The 19,649-nt window shown below is 40.0% G+C and overlaps 1 protein-coding gene across 1 annotated transcript in view; it reads right to left on the bottom strand.

The window, feature by feature from the left end:
• The window catches only part of MBOAT2 (membrane bound O-acyltransferase domain containing 2), a 105,592-nt gene that overhangs the window by 17,691 nt on the left and 68,252 nt on the right, over positions 1 to 19,649 (bottom strand). The window contains exons 4-7 of the mRNA XM_054978934.1: positions 16,032 to 16,127; positions 12,574 to 12,629; positions 11,700 to 11,754; positions 10,499 to 10,682 (exon numbers count right to left, since the gene is read on the bottom strand). Coding sequence (XP_054834909.1) covers positions 10,499 to 10,682; positions 11,700 to 11,754; positions 12,574 to 12,629; positions 16,032 to 16,127 — 391 coding nt within the window. The remainder of the gene's footprint in view (positions 1 to 10,498; positions 10,683 to 11,699; positions 11,755 to 12,573; positions 12,630 to 16,031; positions 16,128 to 19,649) is intronic.

Genomic DNA, 19,649 nt, shown 5'->3' with positions numbered 1-19,649 from the left:
TCCTTGAAAGCCCACTTTGTTTTTGAAAGGTTTCTGTTGAACTACAGCGACCTTTAAGTCTTTGATGGAATGTACATTGGACAAACCAGCCAACCTCTACGCAAAAGAATAAATGGACACAAATCTGACATTAGAAATGGCAACGTCCAGAAACCAGTGGGAGAACACTTCAATCTACCAGGACATTCCACCAAAGACTTAAAGGTCGCTGTAGTTCAACAGAAACCTTTCAAAAAAAAATTCAACGGGAAGCTGCTGAATTGGAATTCATATGCAAATTTGACTCTGTCAAGCTGGGACTGAATAGGGACTATGAATGGTTATCTCATTATCACAGGTAACTGATTTCCTTTACAGAGGCGGGGTCAGGGGGAGTCCAGTGGCACCTGGCGTGGGCTTTCGAGGACCACGGTTCTCTTTGTCAGATGCATCTGGCGGGGACGACTGTGGTTATCGAAGGCTTGTGCTGCAGTGGAATTGGATAGTCTAGGTGGTGCTGCTGAACTCTTTTTGGTTTTGCTACTACAAACTAACACGGCAAACTCCTTTGAACCTTTACACAAACAAACTGAACCTTTACACAAACAAACTGATCCCCACACCAAAAGGAGCTGTCTGCATCTCCATACCAAAGGAGTTGTTTACATCCCCCCTCTCCTCCTCCCCCTCCCCTCTCCTCCTCTATCTTTGGCCAGTTTCCTTCTGCCCTCCATGCATCTGACGAAGAGAACGTGATTCTCGAAAGCTTATGCTACAATAAAATTGGTTAGTCTTAAAGGTGCTACTGGACTCTTTTTGATTTTGCTACTACAGACTAACACGGCTAACTCCTCTGGATACTTAATGAGATGGGTTTTGGGGGGCAATTTTTACAGTTGTTTATAGGTTGAAAATTACATTTTGTGTCAGGTTATAATGAAATTTTTTTAAAGGATTTTGCAAAGGTCCAGCTGCTACTTCCACAGGGACACTCTTGAGTAGCGCTAGGTCTTCAAAGTTCTCCTGAGGGGAGCGCACATTCACCCTGAACCTTTACTAAGAACTCACAGTCTGGATATCATAATCAATTCTGGTTTTTGCCTTCTGTATTCTGGTGGACTGAGGACTGCTGATCATCACTTCCATGATTACTTCCCCCCTCAGTCCTGACCTTGCAGACCCACTTGGTCATCAAGGCAACACTCACCAACCTTGTACATAGTAAAGAGATTGCCACTGTTGAACATGTAAACTGCTTCCAGATTAATGGCATGGATCGTAACTAGAATGATGGATACTTGTTTCCTCAGAGTTTTTGGATGCGGTTCACTTGCTTTTAATAAATGCATCACCGGTGTTGTCCGGTTGGTGAAATGGAGTGCCTGTCCATCCCATGTTTCAGATTGAACATTTTCTTCCCTCTCCACCCCAATCATCTCTTATACAAAATTTTAGCTCAGTGTCTTCAGTGTTACACGATTGGAATTTGTAGCTGAAGCACTAGTACTAACACAGCAACTTACTCCCTAGCTGACTTGTATTTTTTCAGCACATTAGAGACCAGATAAAGTGGATTATATTGGCAGAGGGGATCATTAATGCATTATGCATACATTGATCGGTACATACAGAATCCTATTGTGGCACAGAATTGCACTATATTATCTATAAGAAAATTTTAGTCCCATTTTAGTCAGTTCCCCTCAAACATTAGTTTTTTGTTTTAGAATTTAGGATATTATTAACATTATATTTAGTAATTTATTCATTTTTTTTTAAAAAAAAACCCACCCCGAGAAATTTACAACTCAGTTCACAGCTCAACTGGGCAAGACCACCATCTCCTCACAAAACCAAACCAAAAGTGACAAAGTGCACAAACATATAAATAATGGTGACCTGGTAGACATTATCTACTTGGACTTTTGAAAGGCTTTTGACAACTTACCTCACCAAAGATTCCTGAGCAAGCTTAGCTGTCATGGGATAAGAGGATGGATCCTCTTATGGATTAAAAATTTGTTAAATGACAGGAAGCAGAAAGTAGGAATAAACGAACGATTCTTGCAGTGGAGGGAATTAAGCAGTGGGGTCCCACAAGGATCAGTATAGGGGCTGGTGCTATTTCATTTGTTCACAAATTATCTGGAACTGGGGGTGAATGTTGTAGCAGCCAAGTTTGCAGATGTCACAAAACTATTCAGGATGGTGAAAACCAAGGCTGACAGTGAAGAGCTCCAGGAAAATCTCCACAGTTTGGATAAGTGGACAACAATGTGGCTAATGAAGTCTAATGTAGGCAAGTGTAAGGTGATGCACACTGGAACAAACAAATTCCAGCTTCAAGTACATGCTAATGAGATCTGAAGTTGCTGACACTGATAGGGAAAGACACCTTGGGGTCAATGGATAGCTCAATGAATATGTTGACCCCGTGTGCCACAGCAGTGGAAAAAGGCAAACTCTATGTAGAGATTATTAGGATAGGGACTGAAAATAAAACTGCCAATATTATAATGTCCCTCTATAGATCTATGGTGTGGCTTCATTTGGAATACTATGTGTAATTCTGAATTCTGATATCTGTATCTCAGAAGGATTGATTTGATTTATTAATCTTGTATTCTGCTCTCCCCGCTTACGCGGGCTCAGAGCAGATAAACAGCAAACAACAGTGAATAAAATCACATTTAGAACCATAAATAAAAACATACAGTTTAGCAAACATCTCTTGATGGCAGACCCACATTACCTAGGAAAAAGCAGAGCTGGGAAAAATACAGAAAAGGGCAACCAAGATGATTAAAGGATTGGAGACTTCTCAGTTTAGAAAAGAAAACAACTAAGGAGAAACATGATATATGTTTATAAAATCATGCATAGGTTAGAGAGAGTGGACAGAGAGACCTTTTTCTCCCTCTGCCAAAATACTAGAACTCCTGGGCATCCAATGAAGTTGATGGGCTGTAGATTCTGTACAAATTAAAGGAAATACTTCTTTACACAATGAGTGATTGAAGTTGGCTTCACTGCTGGAGGATGTAGGCCATAGCCTTCTGAACACCAGTACCAGGAAGCTACACCAGGGGAAGACTTCAGCCTCTATGACCTGTTCTTAGGGCTGCCAGACCCCCGGTGGGGCAGGGGATTCCCCGTCCCCACTCTCCCACCCCCGCCCCTACTTACCTGGCCAGCGGGGGGGCGTGCACCTTCCATGCGCACCCCCCTGCGGTAATGCGTGCCCCCGTGCACAGCAGCCACCAGGATCAGGCCTGTTTTGGCCTGGATCGGGGCCCCTGTGGAGCACGGGAGCATTCCTGTGCTCCGCAGGGGCCCACAATGGACCCGATCCGATGGGCTCAATCCACGCCAAAAAGGGCGCGGATCGGGCCCGTTTTGGCGCGGATTGGGCCCTTTGTGGACCCCTGTGGAGCACTGGAATGCTCCTCCGATCCACGTCAAAACAGGCCCGATCCACGCCCGTTTTGGTGCAGATTGGGCCTGTTTTGGGCTGCTGCGAAGTGCAGGAGTGTTCCTGCACTCCGCAGCAGCCCCCAACGGCGCAATCCAGGGGCTGCGTGATGATGTCACTTCACAGAAGTGACATCATCACGCTTGCAGGAGCACCCCCCCCGGTAAGAGCCAGGCCCCAATCTCCCGCTGGGAGATTGAGGGGGCCTGGCAACCCTATCTGTTCTAATCCCGCAAGAGGAAATAGTTGGCCACTGTGTGAGACAGAATGCTGGACTAGATGGGCCACTGGTCTGAACCCAGCAGGGCTTTTCTTATGTTCTTTAGTATTTTTCCATTAAGAAACCTCACAAAAGAACATAATCCAAGGCCTAATTTGGCACTAAAGCATTGTGCTGAAACAATAACCAGCATATACTATGCTATTGCCAAACAGTCCAATTACATACTATCTAAGGAGATTGGTGTTTGCTGAAATGTAATTAAGCCAGAGGGAGGGTAACCAATGCTAACTATTCAAACTAATCTGTTCTTACACCAGGCTGGGGAAGGTGAAAATGATACTGTTCTAACAATTACACTGAACAGGCTTGAAGAGGCATGACGATGAATGCAAGGAGCAACTTAAACAATAGAGCTAAACAAAACTCAGTATAATATTACATTAGCTGAGTAATGCACATACATGAAATGTATTCTTTTTAATTTAATTAGATGAAGCAGGAATTATTATAGGAGAGGGAGACAACTTCTCTTATAATTTTTTAGCACTGACAGATGTATTTAAAAGCACACTACTAGATCCTGTCCTTCGAATTATGCCTGCATTAATATACAATCCAACATTTTACAGTTTAATGGCTTCTCTTGATATGAAATCCCTTTTATGGCCAGTCTTCTCAAACATCAGCTACGAATTTTAGTTACTAGACAGCAGAAGTTTTTAGCAGCCTGAAGGTTAATTTATTTTTTAAAGCCTTTATTTGCATTCCAAATGCAATATCTAGAGGAAGAGGAAAGTATCACGTTTCAGACATGATTGTGGCAATATGGGTCTTTGTTTCTTTCCTACTGAGAACTCAGATTGCATATTTGATCTTAGGGATCCTCATGGAGTGCTGCCAGGGACTTCTCTGACTGACAGAAAGAAGTAGCCTTGAGCCCAAATATGACAATACTCTACTTCGGGACATCTCTAACGAATCATTCACAAATAGGAGTTGAATCAAGAAAGAGTACAACATAGCTTTATAATATTAAATGTGGAATAAAAATAAATGACTGACAATTACCGAGAAGGGATACAATACAGAAAACCAAAACAGCAGTAGTGAACTGGAGCCCCACATCTCAAAAATTGTTTATCATGGGAGGAAACGTTATCAACTCTGGCACTTCAGGGTTAAGAAGACAGTGCTTGCATGCCAAAGGTGTTACCCATAAAAATATTATAGTGCTGTGGTATCATAGCAGTGAAGTAAAAAAAAAATTAACTACAACGCAATCCTCCAATGTTTTCCTGACAGTTACACCTCATTTAACAGACCTGAATAGGACTCTGAGTAGACCTATTTAGGATTGCTTTCTAGGGATCTCAGAACGAAACTATAGACTAACCAACTCACCATCTAAAACATCATTAAGCCACGCAAGGAAGTGGATACACTTATTTCACCTATTTGTTTCCTCCAATATTTGAATTATGATTTTAACTTCAGTACTTGTACCCCCCCGCCTCTTCTTTAAGGCTTTCTCAGTCAGAAGTTTTATACCAAGAACTGCAATGTTCAGCAAAAGGTATGACACCACAGTTAACATTTTTCTCTGTTAAGTCATTATGGTACAGGGCACATAGTGATAAGTTTAAGATGAGGAAGAATAATATACAAAGTACTTCGCACACATTATTAATCCACAATCTTGGATTGATGACATTGGCCTAATAGGCTGAGATGAGGACTTCTACCAACCTTTCCCCCTCCCCCTCCAGTTCTCCAGCAGTGCCACAAACAAGACTCAGTTGGGCTCAGCACAGCCCCCATTTTCTGGTCTATAGTTAATGCTTTTAACACACACACACACCCCACACACACATTTATTGTCCTTGTTTTTAATTGTGCTTTGGGTGCCCTCATTGACAGACAGGGCTGGATTGAAATGTGCTGAACAAATATAGTAACAAATTAAGATCTAAGGCTGAGAGATCTCACCCTAAGCCCTCTCAGTGAATTCATGGCTGAGGACTTCTCAGCTCATTTTCTCAACAATTATATTACACAAGCTATGCTATATTGCCAATGCATAACTGTAAGCTGCTGAAGAATAAATATTTTGTACACTGAAAGGTGACACAGAGTTCACTGAGTTTTGCTTAGGAAATCATTATCTGATACCTAAATTCAATTCTTGCCCAAAATCAACAGAAAGACACTGACTGATCTCAGTAGATCAGGCCCTACGTGATGACAACTTTATTTTAAGATACCTGTTGGAAGGAGTTCAGTTTGATGCGTTCCTGGCAGCTTCACAAATTGTAATTAGCTCAGTGAAGCTTTTTGACTGCTTGTGGCATTTGGGATTGCCGCACATTGAGTTATGCACACACTGCAGGCAATTAACAAGGGGTTCAGCATCTAAAAATATTCCTAAGGAGAAGCCAGAAGCAAAAGGGGATTTGTTCTACAAGAACACAGGGATTTAAAGGGTAGCTAATAGCTATAAGAAAAAGAAACTTACGAAGATAGACATTTATTTCAGACAGTTGACACCACTTTGAGCCCCAACAAATGATAGCTTGTAAAAAGGCATAATAGGAGGGAGATATGAAAGAAATCACTTAAGAAATGTTGACTATATTCAGTTAACATGCAATTAACACAGCAGAAACTGCTACATTAAGCTCACCATCATGCGCCTAACAAAGTTAACAGAAGGAGAAGGGGCTGTCATTAATTTTATGTTACAGAAATGAAATTTAAACAAGAAAGGAAGCTTATTAGATTAGGCAGAACAGAGTTCTTTCATCTACAGCTTCACATCTGCTGATCCTCCTTTCTTGCGAAAGTTAAACTTAATCTAATGATGCATTCACTTATTGAACAAAATCTTTGAGAATCCAGCAAAAAAAAATGACAAGCATTTCAGCAAGAGGACAAACTCTGAACAGTGATTCTTTATGTAAAAAAGCAAATTGAAGTAGTGGCAACTTGATATAGCAAATGCAAGAAGAGTTACACAATGCATATTATTTCCCCCAAAGCACGCAAAACTCACTGGTGTTTTAAAAATGCAGCTAGATTTTTCTTAACACCAGTTGGGAACTGTAGAATATCAAGATCATACACACATCCTCTTAACAGTAACGCCAAAAAGCTGAATGCAACAACATAAAATGACAAGCATATGGAGCAATACAAATAAAGGAAACCTACCTGTAATAAGTTATTACTTGATATTTTGAAGGTGGGTTCTCTATAGATCCTCACATTGGCCTTGTACTTTTCAGACCCTTTCTAGCAAGTTTATACAGTAAAACACCACCTTTTTTCAACTACATAAGCCCATATAAATGTTTTGAATCACCTGATAGTACTAAAATATCATAAAAAGCGGGGGGGGGGGGGGTGTTCCACTGCTTGATACTTTCCAAGATGTACACTGATCACATGCTTTTAAAAAAATAATTACATTCCTACCCACATCAGTGTATGTGGGTGGGGGGGGGGGACTCATTATGCCATGTTTTGCTGATATAAGACATGCTTCAGCAGCAGGCAAGAAAGCCAGGCCAAGACAATATGTATGTTAGGGCTGATGTGCTGCTCCTGCCAAAAAGAATAGCCCCATGTCATCTCTTTTCCCCTGTTATGGTGAGTCATGCAAAACACGAAACATGTTGCCACACATCTTTGGCTGTAGCTTGAGCGGACAAAGAAATGCACAGCACAATGTCATGTAACGCATTTTGAATTCCTGGGGGAAAGAGAGAAATAAGGTGTGGGAATGCTACTATCAGTGGGGTGGACCTACCCCTACACTCCCACTCTAATGAGCAAAGTCTGAAGACTTCCTTCAGCTTAGGCAGCCTTCCTCCAAGTTAAACGACTCTTCCCTTCGAGGAAGGTACATTTGTTGGGGGAAGGCTACTTAGCAGTTGTCAGCAAAGCAAGAGTCTTAACCCCTATTTCCTGCAGAAGTTCTACAGCAAATATATGGTAGCATCCTGTTAAATGGTCACTGCTATTCAATAAGTCTGGCTGAGAGCAGATATCTTGAACTAAATTCATATATGTACACATTCTCATGCTTGATGCTAAATTAATATTCAAGCAGAGCAAGACTATCTGTTTTCAAGTCCCAATCCATCAAGATCTATTAACTGGGGGAGAGTCACTAACCAATAAAAATGGAAATGACACATCTGTCCAGGTTGACATAATCAGTAGTCTTCTTAACATGAAAATAAAATCCTTCAGATGTTGTGGGGGTGGGGGGAGTGAATACTACAAAGCTGAAATAAAAACCTTAGCTAACTCTGAAAGCCAGCTATAACACTGCATGCTATTTTTAAAAATCCAGGCAATAATATTTTGAGCAAAAGTGCACACGTTATTATTTTGCAGTGTGGTTCATACTACATCTCACAGCAATGTCTGACAGCGAGAGAACAAAGATGTGGGTATACAGAACTGTTTTTAATACACAGTTGCTTGCTTTGAAACTGAAGCTAAACACATGGCATGCCATCATGGAAGGGCTTGTGAATGAAAGGAGGCAAAGTCAGAGGATCTCTCTGCTTACATAAAGCATCATGTAGACTGCACTATAATTACCATCACTTCCCCATTAATGAAATATGCATCTCACATATAGATGCACTAAAAGGGTCTAAGGGGAGGGGCAGGGATGTGTGTCACAAACCCTCATCTTTATTGGTTACTCTTTTTCAGTTTTGGTCAAGATGTTCAAAATCCTACTTGGCTAGATTCTAGAAAGCCTAAGCTTTTCATCCATCCCTTTTCAACTTTAAACCTGCCTTTATTTTATAGACAAATGTGGAAATTCTCCTGTCTCTCACACACAGCAGAAGCTGGCAGTTTCTGAGATACACTAACTGTATTATTGTTAAAAGGTCTGCTGGTAGAATCTTCCCTTTCCTACCAGATTAATCCTAGTTGTAAAATGGCTGATAATCAGTCTCTTACAAGAGTAATGACTCAATTTTTCCACAGGTGGTTTACTTAAAGGTAATCTTCCAGCAGGTGTCAACTAGAGGGAGGCACGAATCATAATATGAATTAAAAAAATGCATGAACCAGTCCAATTTGTGAAAACGCGGTTCGTCGGTCCACGACTTTTTTGCCCGGTTCATGAGCGTCATTAGCAGTTTGTGAAGCCAGACAGGCTGGCACCACTGATCCATTAATTCCCACATGGGGTGTGTGAAACCGACAGCCCCGTTCTCCTGCTGCCCACAAGCAGCAGGAGAAGGGGGCTGTCTGTTTCAAACATCCCACGCTGGCTTCAGCCGATTGGCTGAAGCCAGCACCGGGCATCTGAAATGCCATGAACCACAAACCGATTCGTGAACCAGGGAAAGTTCATGGAAGTTCGTGGTTCATGGAACACAATGAACCACGAATCACGTGGTTCTTCCTCCCCCCCCCGATTCATGCCCATGTCTAGTGTCAACACCTTGTTCACATGTTCTACATCTGACTATTTGGGTAATTCCTCATTGAGTAAAGAACATTTTACTCTGCTGAACAGGAAGAGCCCGCCTCTTGAGTTAGAACAAGGGGGGAGGGGGGAGTAAGTACCCAACAGGGCTGAACTTTCCCCTTCTATGTCTGAAGAAACTATCTTTGAACTAAGCCTTGAACAAAGGAAGAACCTGCAATGCATGTATGCCAAGAACTCTTCCCAGATTTACGCCTGCATATTTTATAAGGGGTTTTTTTTGGCCGTTCTTAGATTTTTTAAAAAAAATCTGTAATTACTATGACTATTTGGATTCCTTCTATAGTAATTTCCTTCAAGTTTTTATGAGTTTGTGCCTGGATTTTCAGTATTAATACTCTGCCCATCTATGTGGTAGTGACAATACAAGGTTGGTTTCTCTGTTAATGTTGGGGTTCTTTGACTCCTGTTTTATAGGAGCATTGAACAGGAGTCTCTGGAAGGGTTTAATATTCAAGGGGGTGGAATATTGGGTGAACAGCTTATAGTTTTTGCGAATGAAAGAGTTTAGGCTGACAAGCATTCTGTATGGCCTCAGAGATATGGGAGCTCTAGAATGGGTCTCTGCTAATGGGACCCTTAAATACACATCAAAAGTATGGACTGAGGGAGAAAGACAGCCCTGCATTATTTTTAAGAAGCTAAAATAGGAAACAATGAGCTAGAGGAATCCAGGGACACAAAACAACAGCTGAGAACAGTGTGCATGCACAAGGAAGGAAATGTGGCCAGAGGATAAGGGGGTTTATCTGAGCAGTACAAAAGCGAATCAAGCATTCGACGCAGGCTCAGTATCAATTAGGGAGAAGAGAGGTTGAATGAAATGTAAGAGAAAGTACATACAGCTTTTAGCATGTGTAAATTGCTGCAACTGGGGGGAGGGGCGCTGAAAAGAGCCATTACACAGATATTACTTCACTCATGGTTGACTGGATTCAAAACCACAATGTAATATTCCTTTAGGCAATAAATGGTATTCGGTAATTCCATTCATTTTTGTTCAACTCATTTATCCTGCAAGCTCCAAAAGAAGGTGGGTATTTTACTATATGAAACTGCTTTCAAGCTATTAAGTATTAGTTCACAAAGCCAAAACAATAGAATGAGCATCCTTGGAGAATATCTACTTGTAAACAGAAGTACTGTTTTCTTTTTTGAAAAAACAGCTGCATCATTCATGGATACCACCATTCATGGTCTACACAGAATTTGAGAACTATGCCTGTAGAACAAGTCACACAAACCAAGCTTCTCATGCAATGACAGACAATATAAGAATTAGCAACACTGCAAAAGTCATAGATCTTACATTTGGAGAGGGGTCTGTTTGTTCATATTTTATCTCTTCTTTTCCATTTGCTTCAGACTGTGTCAGTTGGTATGATCTGCCTTCAATGAAAGTAATATAGTCTTTATAAGAGCATAACGGGCCTGCCAGGATACCCATGAAATTACAGTTGTAACTTAAATACTCCAGTAGACTTGGCATGCGTCTGTAATTCAAAGACAAGCAACTGGTGAGTTTTTACTGATGCTTTTAAAGAGAAACCTACTATAAGACTAGTATTAATATTGTTCAGTGATGATAATCTAACTGAAATCAAGAAAAAAAACCAAAGAGATAAGATCTGCATTTTTATCTATATAGCTGGAGAGAGAGATAATACAGCCAACATTCAAGAAGCCTTACGCCCACTAGGGGCTTACAATGCAGCCATGGAAAACCCTTTCATCTGAATACAAGCAGCCAGTGACAAGCCCTGATTTACAATGGCCCCACCCACTTTCTGAAAAGTTTGGTGGGCACCAGGAGGATGTATTGGTGATGCTATGGTGTCCATGGGCACCACATGGCAAAACTATGCTGTTTTATATGCTATAGAGATGAGATATGTCAATTATGGAGTGCAATTGACCTATTGCTATAGGTTATATCTGATAATTAACATATTTCTGTAGATTAAGGCTACAGCACCCTGATCTGGATAGCCCAGATAAGCCTGATCTCGCCAGATCTCAGAAGCTAAGCAGGGTTGGCCTGGTTAGTACTTGGATAGGAGACCTCCAACAAAGACCAGGGTTGCAGAGGCAAGCAATGGCAAACCATCTCTGATAGTCTCTTGCCATGAAAACCCCATCAGGAGTTGCCATAAGTCAGCTATGACTAGAGGGCACTCTCCACCACCAAGGTTTCAGCAACTGGTCAATTAATGTTCTTTAAACCCAAAAAGCACTACAGTATCACTAGGGGAATTGGCAGCCATGTGGGAGGTGAGCTGGGGAAAGGAAAGTGCTGGACGAACATTCGTGTGGCAACTCTATGGCCACTGTAAAGCCTCTGTATTTGCAGTGGCAACAGAAAATCATCACTACCTTGTGAATGCATTTCAAGACAAAGTGCAAAACACAAAGAAGGTGAAAGCAAGGCAACAGAAGGCACTTCTTGGTCTCCTTCTGCTATGCTGCAGCCTGTCTGACATCAGTTCACAGTGCAGTAAACAAAAGCTTACCTCACAGCCAAGCACCGCTGAGATGGAGTCAGTTCTTCATCCTTTCGAAACATTCCTGTGGATGAGGAAAATAATGAAGTGGAACCCATTAGCTCCCAGTTTATTTTGCAACTGAAGAACCAGGGACATCCTGTAATCTCAAAATATGCTTCTTTACAAGTGTGTCTTTCAGAAGAGATGAAACATCATAATGTCAGTTGCAGATATGGACAGACGCATACTGACAAATATTCCATATACCTCCACAAACTGCCACATACAAAATTTAAGTTAACAACTGTTTGACTAGGCACAGAACAAGTTAGAAAAACCAAACCAGTATTCATCCTCTGAATTCCTTGGAGATGGCAGGCTTTCCACCCAAGTGAGACTTCCCCACCCACCCCTCCTGCTGCAGACCACAATGCCCCCCCACCCCAAGTCTTGCTTTTAGGGAGTCAAGGGACTCTCTGGAACAATATAGTGGGGGAGGGAGAAAAGTCACTCCCAGCAATGGAAGTGCTATTCTACCAGTGTAAAAGTACTTTTGAATCCAGTCTTCCATGTGCTAGGAGAGGTTCAGTTTTGGCACTACACGCCCTATAGCCCAAAGATCCTTCAGTACATACATTGAAACTAAACATTATCTTGGAAAGGTCTGCATCACATTTAGGATGGGTAAAAAAAAATCCCTAAAAAAACTCAGGTTGTCATTCCTATGTATTTATTTTCTTCATTTAATTAGCCACCACATAACATGCTACTCAGACAGGTTAGTATATGTACACAAAAACTGCAGAAAGACATGTAAATAAATATGGCCACATGTCTTAATTTTTCAAGTTTGAAGAGGACCCATTAAAACAACAATTCGGCTAAAAAAAACCTCTCTTACCATCATGAATTTCATAAGCCAAGCTTGTAATCTTCTGTGTAATTATCATCATTGGGCTGCAGCAAAGGAAGAATAAAGAAAAACTTCAAAAGCAGAGAACTGAGATTTCACATTCTGAAAAGACTTGCTTTCTTATTGGAAGATAAGCCTGAATGGGATGGCATTTTTTGCTACTATTTTTTTTAAAAACTTAAATTATAATCATGGCTAGCTGTATTTTTCAAAGGTAGGCAGCACATGTACAAGCAGGCATGCTGGGAAATTAAACCACTGGTTTGAATACTCAAAAAGAGTCCAGTAGCACCTTTAAGACTAACCAATTTTATTGTAGCATAAGCTTTCGAGAATCAAGTTCTCTTCATCAGATGCATCTGACGAAGAGAACTTGATTCTCGAAAGCTTATGCTACAATAAAATTGGTTAGTCTTAAAGGTGCTACTGGACTCTTTTTGATTTTGCTACCACAGACTAACACGGCTAACTCCTCTGCATCTATGGTTTGAATACTGATACTAAGGCAGCAATTTTATAAATATTATTTTATTACATTTGTCTTCTAACTATGGATAGTTTTTAATTGATTAAGGAAGAGTAAGTTTTAAATAGGCAAGTGCTGAGAGTGCTTTATTTTGGGAGCTTATTTAGCTTTGAGTGTTACTGTAGAATAAAGTGACAAAGACAATATTAAATATGACGTAACAGCCTTGGCCCAGCATACCTATGGGACCACCACCTTCCCTATATCCCTTCACAGCAGCTTCACTCGTCTGAACAGGGTCTCTTGTAGGTGCCGGCCTACACATGGGCAAAATCAGCAGCAGCCCATACACAGGCTCTCTCTGTAGTGGCCCCTACCCTTTGTAACGGCCTGCCTGAGGAGGTCAGGAGGACCCCCACTCTCCTGGCTTTCTGCAAACAATGCAAAACCAAACTATTCACAAAGGCTTTTTACTTAGATAGGAGGGTGGTATTGTAGGGAAGGGGTCTCAGATGCTTCGTTAATGAGTTAGGAACCAGAGACTTCACCACTATGTTGCCTAACATATTATCTGTTGCTTTAAATATGTACTCTTATATACTACCTATGCTTCATATTGTCTAATGTCAGTCCTAGAAGAGATTATGTTCTGTTTCAGCATTTCTTCAACTCTGTATTGGATCCTTGCTAATGCTATGTCTTTATGAACTTGTATTTATTTATCCTATGCCATTGTTTATGGACATGTCTTTGACACTGTATGGAAATGTCCTTGATACTGATTGTACTAATCTCACACTATGTAATCCGCCTTGAGACTCAGTGAGAAAGGCAGACTATAAATGACATAAATAAATAAATAAATAAATAAATAAATAAATAAATAAATAAATAAATAAAATAAATCCAGGTGGGGCATGGGAAACAACAAGGCATCTTAAAGGAAAAAGAACTGAGATCTGAAAAAAATAGCAACTCATGCAGTAATATTTTTTTTATGAATTTCCAAAATCTTCCCCAAAGACAGAGCTGTTTACCATGGAAAGGTAGACAGGCACCATTGAAATAACTGTGTATTTTCAACCACATATTTGCTCTATACACATTAAAACATTGCTGACTTTGAAAAATTGAACTTATTTTTTAAAAGTAATAAAAGCAATTAGTGTCTTTATGCAACCAGCCTGTAGGGAGTAGATTCGTTTTCCTGCACGATACTGAAAACATTGTTTGCTGCCTTTTAGACACATGGGTAACGATAATAACAGAGAAGACAATATAACAAAGATTCATCAGTACCCAGGAGAACACCATTCCCTGATTACACAATTCAAAGTAGAAAAATAACATACATTTTTATACCACACATTTATAAGCATTATTTGGTATTGTTTAAAAGATGACTGGCTGAAGATGCTTCAAATTTATATTTTCTTAAGATGTTTGAATGAAAAGTATCACCTCCCCAATTCAATCTACTGTTTGTTTAGCTTTCCCACAACTCAAAAATTAATTGAACCATCAATTTCTACACAGCCAGCCAGTAATATCTCTACCGTAGTAGGTGTCCAATTTTACTACTGTTCATACAAAAAAACACTTAAGTCTCTCTCATCTGGTTATCTTAAAAAAAATCTCATTAAGTATACTTCTATGGTAAGCCTCTAGAACAACAAACATAAGTAATTATTTATTATTATAATGTTTATGTACTGCTTCTCTGCATTTATGTCCGGGGTAGTTCACAGTAGGCTATACTACACTAATGAACAATTCCTTGTGATTTCAATCTTCCTTTCCCACTGTAGGCCTCCATGCCACACCCCACATGTTTCTCAACTCTCCATACTGTCTTTTTAGGAGGTGTAGGGAACTGCTATGGAAGGAGACAGGAAAAATTAATTCTGCAAGCAGGGTGCTGTTTATGGTTCTTTGGATCCAAAGCTGTGGCAACATTTCCTTCCCTTACACTTGTGCAGTAGTTAGTTCCCCCCGCCCCCAATTCACATATAACATCTATACAAAGCTTTTTTGTATTAAAAAAGTGCCAGTATTCATACATAAGGTCATGCCAATTTCCACCAATTCTCCTTTCCTTCAGAAGGTCCACAGGCCAGTAAACAAGGATCAAGATTTAGGAAAGCCCCCAACTCCTCAAAGTGCTAGTACTTGGTACCAGTGAGTACCATCACAAAAAGACCCTGGATATATAGACATATCAATCTTCTGACAATTTATTGACTAATTTTACTTAAAGCAGAGACAACTCTGACCCATTTATTTGTGTCATTTATTTGTACAGTATCTGGGGTGATATAATACTGTGGAAAATATTTCCTGTGCACATCAACTCAGTTATTATTGCCCATGTTCATTACCCATCTATCATTACATTCCACTTTTATTTCATGCTGTAGTAGGAATGCTATCTTTTCCTACTATTCAATTATCACTCGTGTCAGACAGCCTGTGACGTGGGATAGTGCTGAAAAATCAAAATGTGACACCATTCAAGCAACTGCTATGTCATTAGCTTACAACACTACCACAGAATTGAATGGTTTCAGAATCTAACACTGTTCTCTGCAGTACTTGGGAAAAACTGAAGAAGGGCTTTTCAAAAAGAAATCTCTACACAAAAAAAGTTGATAACTGTATTGGTCCCTAGCAAAATCCAAAACTGAAACCCATGTCCAATCTAATGTCTATTCAGACTCTTAGAATTAAAATGCAAGGTTATAAGAAAAAGGGTATGAGGTATCTAAGATGAAGTCTGGCATGGGGATACATTCCACACAGGTTTCCCTGAGGAAGGAATTATTTAATACTCCACTGCTATTATAATACATAAATTATAGGAACTAATTAAACATATTTCATTTATATAGATATCTATGAATTACTAGGAAGTGTTTATTTAAGCCCATTATATTTAACAGCAAAATTAGCTCGAGTTTCAGGAAATATTGTTTATTCTTACCCAGAAAAATCAGCAGAGTACTGTCCATAGTCAAAGATATAGACTCTAGAAATTTGGCACACAGTGAGGTATCCCAAAGCAAAAACAAAACAATATCTGAAAAAGGAAAAAAAGTTGTTAAATTATCCATCATACAGGCCCAGTCATCATTCTTGTAAGCTTGAATGAATAAAGACATTAAAACCACACTTTCCTCCAAATATTACCAAGACTACATGCATTTATTTTATAATCCTATTTTAATACATTGTAGATTTTATGCATGTTTTATTTCCAATAAGTAACTTCAGGATTCTAGATATACAGCCAAATTTAACAGCCTTACTCCCTACTATATTTGGAAGCAAGATCCACCAATCCCAAAGCCCCTTAGTTCCAAATAAACGTATCCAGATTCAACTGCATATTTAACACTAAAATATGAGTTACAATATTAAGCCAATTAAACTCTTCATGCACATTCAGTCAGCTGTTCCAGTCTCAAATAAAAAGAAGTCCATGTATTCTGAAACGTATTTACTTTCAGTTTGCTTTTTTGGAAATAAGAATAGTTTCACTGGTTTCACATAGTATTTATAACCGTTTATAGCTACCACAGTTGCTTGCATAAACTCAATGAAAATATTGTAAAACAATATTGCTTCTTCAATATAAATCAAAGACAAAATACAGTATTCAACAGTCTCATCTTAATTATGTACTTCACTATTACTTTTTGTTTCATTTGGCCACTGGGCATTTTCCACAGATAATGTGCCTTCCTCTCTGAACATTTTCAGCATTTTTAACTAAAACCTACATACGTTCTCTGATATTTCGATGGTGTTTGGCTTTGGTGGGGCAGCTGCTGTTGAACAGTAGCAAGCAGCCAGTCCTGGATGAATCATGCAAATTCCATGATATCAAGTTACCTGGCGGTTGCTGCCACACCTGGCAAGGATGTGTCGTCCCTCAAAAGCCAAAACAGTTCTGGAAAAGGCCCTGCCCCTCCCCCTGCCTTATACTGACACAAACCAAATATTGCTGCAGCTAGCAATACTGTTGTGGTTGTGGCTTAGCAACAACCACTGAAGGCGTCCATTTTTTAAAGCTACAGCCGCTGCTTTTATCATTTGGGGGTGGTTTTCTTTAAAGATTTCATATTTTTCTGAGGTGTTTTTTCACTGTGAGAAAAATCTGTCATGTCCATTAATGCCACCAGTCTCTGGATTTAAGTATCCACAGATCAGGCTGTGTTGCGAATTAGACAGATTGATACTTTCAGCCTTGATTATAAGTAGTGTAATTTGATATAAACTTTTGTCACAAGTTAGTGACTAAAATCATGTACATCTTTTATTAGAGAATAACATTTCATCAGAATCTATTAAAGACCCCCCGCAAAGGATGGCTGAAAATTACCCTTTTCACTGATTTCCTACTTCTGTGACTTAAAAAAGTGTAGCTGAACTGAAATCTTTTCCTTTTAAATTATATTGTTTGCAAAACTGAGCAACACCTGCCAAGTTTCTTGATTTATATTACAACGTTCAGTCTATTAAAGACAAATCCAGTGCTCCATGAAGAGATCAGAGCATAAGCAAAGACGTCCATTAATGAATGGTGAATGAAGGGGAGACAATCAAGTCCCATAGGTAGGAACAAGGGAAGGGGGCACAAGCAGGCAGGTTAGCCTACAGTGATTCCATCACCCAGCATCAGTTGCTGTGAGGATAAAACGGAAGAGAGGAGAATAATGTCAGCCACTTTGGCTCCGCACTGGGGAGAGAAATGGGATATAAGTGAAATCAATCAATTAACAAATCTGAAGGTATCATCAGGCAATGTTTGAACTACAGAACCAAGCTGGTAGACAACAATTCCACCAACTTTCTTTGGTATCCTTCAGCAATGAAGGTCTAAGCAGCATTCCCCAGGGCCCCAGCATGACTGTCTGGCTATGACTATTCGAAGCTGCAGAAAATTGTGTGTATGAGAAGAGGAGTGGCATTCCACTAGATGCTTAGTGGGGCGAGGGGCTTTTGCATGGCCATATGTTATCTGGTACAGACGTAGCATAGCATAACATAGAAATTCACACACTGTAGCCAGGATTTGGAACAGGTGAGTGCTGACGGATTCGCCTACCTCATCTCCTGAAATATTGGGGGGGAGGGGTTAATATGTACACATACATTTTTACTTTTATGTTGCCATATTATTAACCGCCTCATCTCAAAGCCTCATATGAGTCAGGTTTTGTTCAAAACCATTGTACTGAGCACAAAAGGTCTCCTTTCTTCACTTCCTTTCCCCCCTACCATTAGGTACTTCACTTCAGAAAAATCCTCAACGTAGCACAGCTGCTACACCTTTCAGGGGCGCCCTCCTTCTCTCTACTAGCAATAATCACAGACATACTGTCCTAGTTTTGTGCTTTCTTGTCACCCTCCCAACCCCATCTTCTAACTTGGGAAGGAAATGCTTGGAAGATGATGCACTGTTGTAGGACACATGGCCAGAGCTTCCCTTTTGCACAGCAAAGTATACTGGTTGAACTTGAAGCAACATCAGCCGGAAAGTTTTTTAAAATCCCAGATACCCAGTGATTTCCCTCACCAACACAGTTTTCTAAGATTTTTGGCCAGATAGAATTGTTCTTGTGCTGCCCAAGTCTGTGTAAGAGGGAAAGAGACAGAAGAAACTCTGGGCATTAGGAATGGTAAAATAAGGAAGGCATCATGATTTAAGCCCTAGATGTTGTCATGAGCAGTTGCAGCAACATGGAGGGATACTGGGAACCATAATGCCCAATCTGTGGGGTGGATCCATCCTCCAAGGAGCCCCTCCTCCCATCTAAGAAATCTTCCTCCAACTTCAATTATTCTCCCTCCAACAGAAGAGCCACCAAAGTTAGAGGAAGGCTATATGGGCCAGAGGATGTTTTCAAACCTCACTCAGTAGAGTTGTAGGAGGATGCAACCCAGTACTTGGGGTCTAAAACCATTCTTGTTCATCACGTCAGTAAGTCTGGGAAAGGGGTTCTCAGACAGGAGAAAGTTGTAGATCCCACTATATTCCCAATGGCACAAGAGCCAATAGGGTCAGTTTCAAACTAAATTTAAATATGCAGAGGATACCCTCCAAATTAGTCTGACAGAAGTACCTCCATTCGAAATAGGATGGTATGGATGGGCAGGTGCGCGCATGAACATCACAGTATTTTAGAAGTCTGTTACTACTTGTAAAAATAATCTTCTACACATTCAGTTCGTACTATAACTGCACATATTTAATGCTCTTCTGATTTAACTATTCAATTACCCAGTGAAGAACTTTAAATAGGAAAGTGTACTTTATGACTAAAGAATAGCTACAAACTGTAATTTGGATTCTGCATCTTTCTTTTATGAAACGCTGCAATTATCTTGGCAGGAAACAAGCTGTATATGATATGAGCAACTGTTACTATGTTCATTCACAGCAAATTAATACTATCCAAGATTAGTATGTTACCTATAACAGCTTAAGGAATAGATTTATTACAAAAGAACTGTTACTTGAAAAGATTATTACTGAAGTTAGGATGGATACACATTGTATACGATGCCATAATCTGCAGCATCCATTACTAATCTG

The sequence above is a fragment of the Eublepharis macularius genome, chromosome 1 (genome assembly GCF_028583425.1).
Source record: "Eublepharis macularius isolate TG4126 chromosome 1, MPM_Emac_v1.0, whole genome shotgun sequence".
In the NCBI taxonomy this organism is placed as follows: domain Eukaryota; kingdom Metazoa; phylum Chordata; class Lepidosauria; order Squamata; family Eublepharidae; genus Eublepharis; species Eublepharis macularius.
The sequence above is the reverse complement of the archived record's forward strand: the minus strand, read 5'-3'. Positions and strand labels throughout refer to the sequence as shown.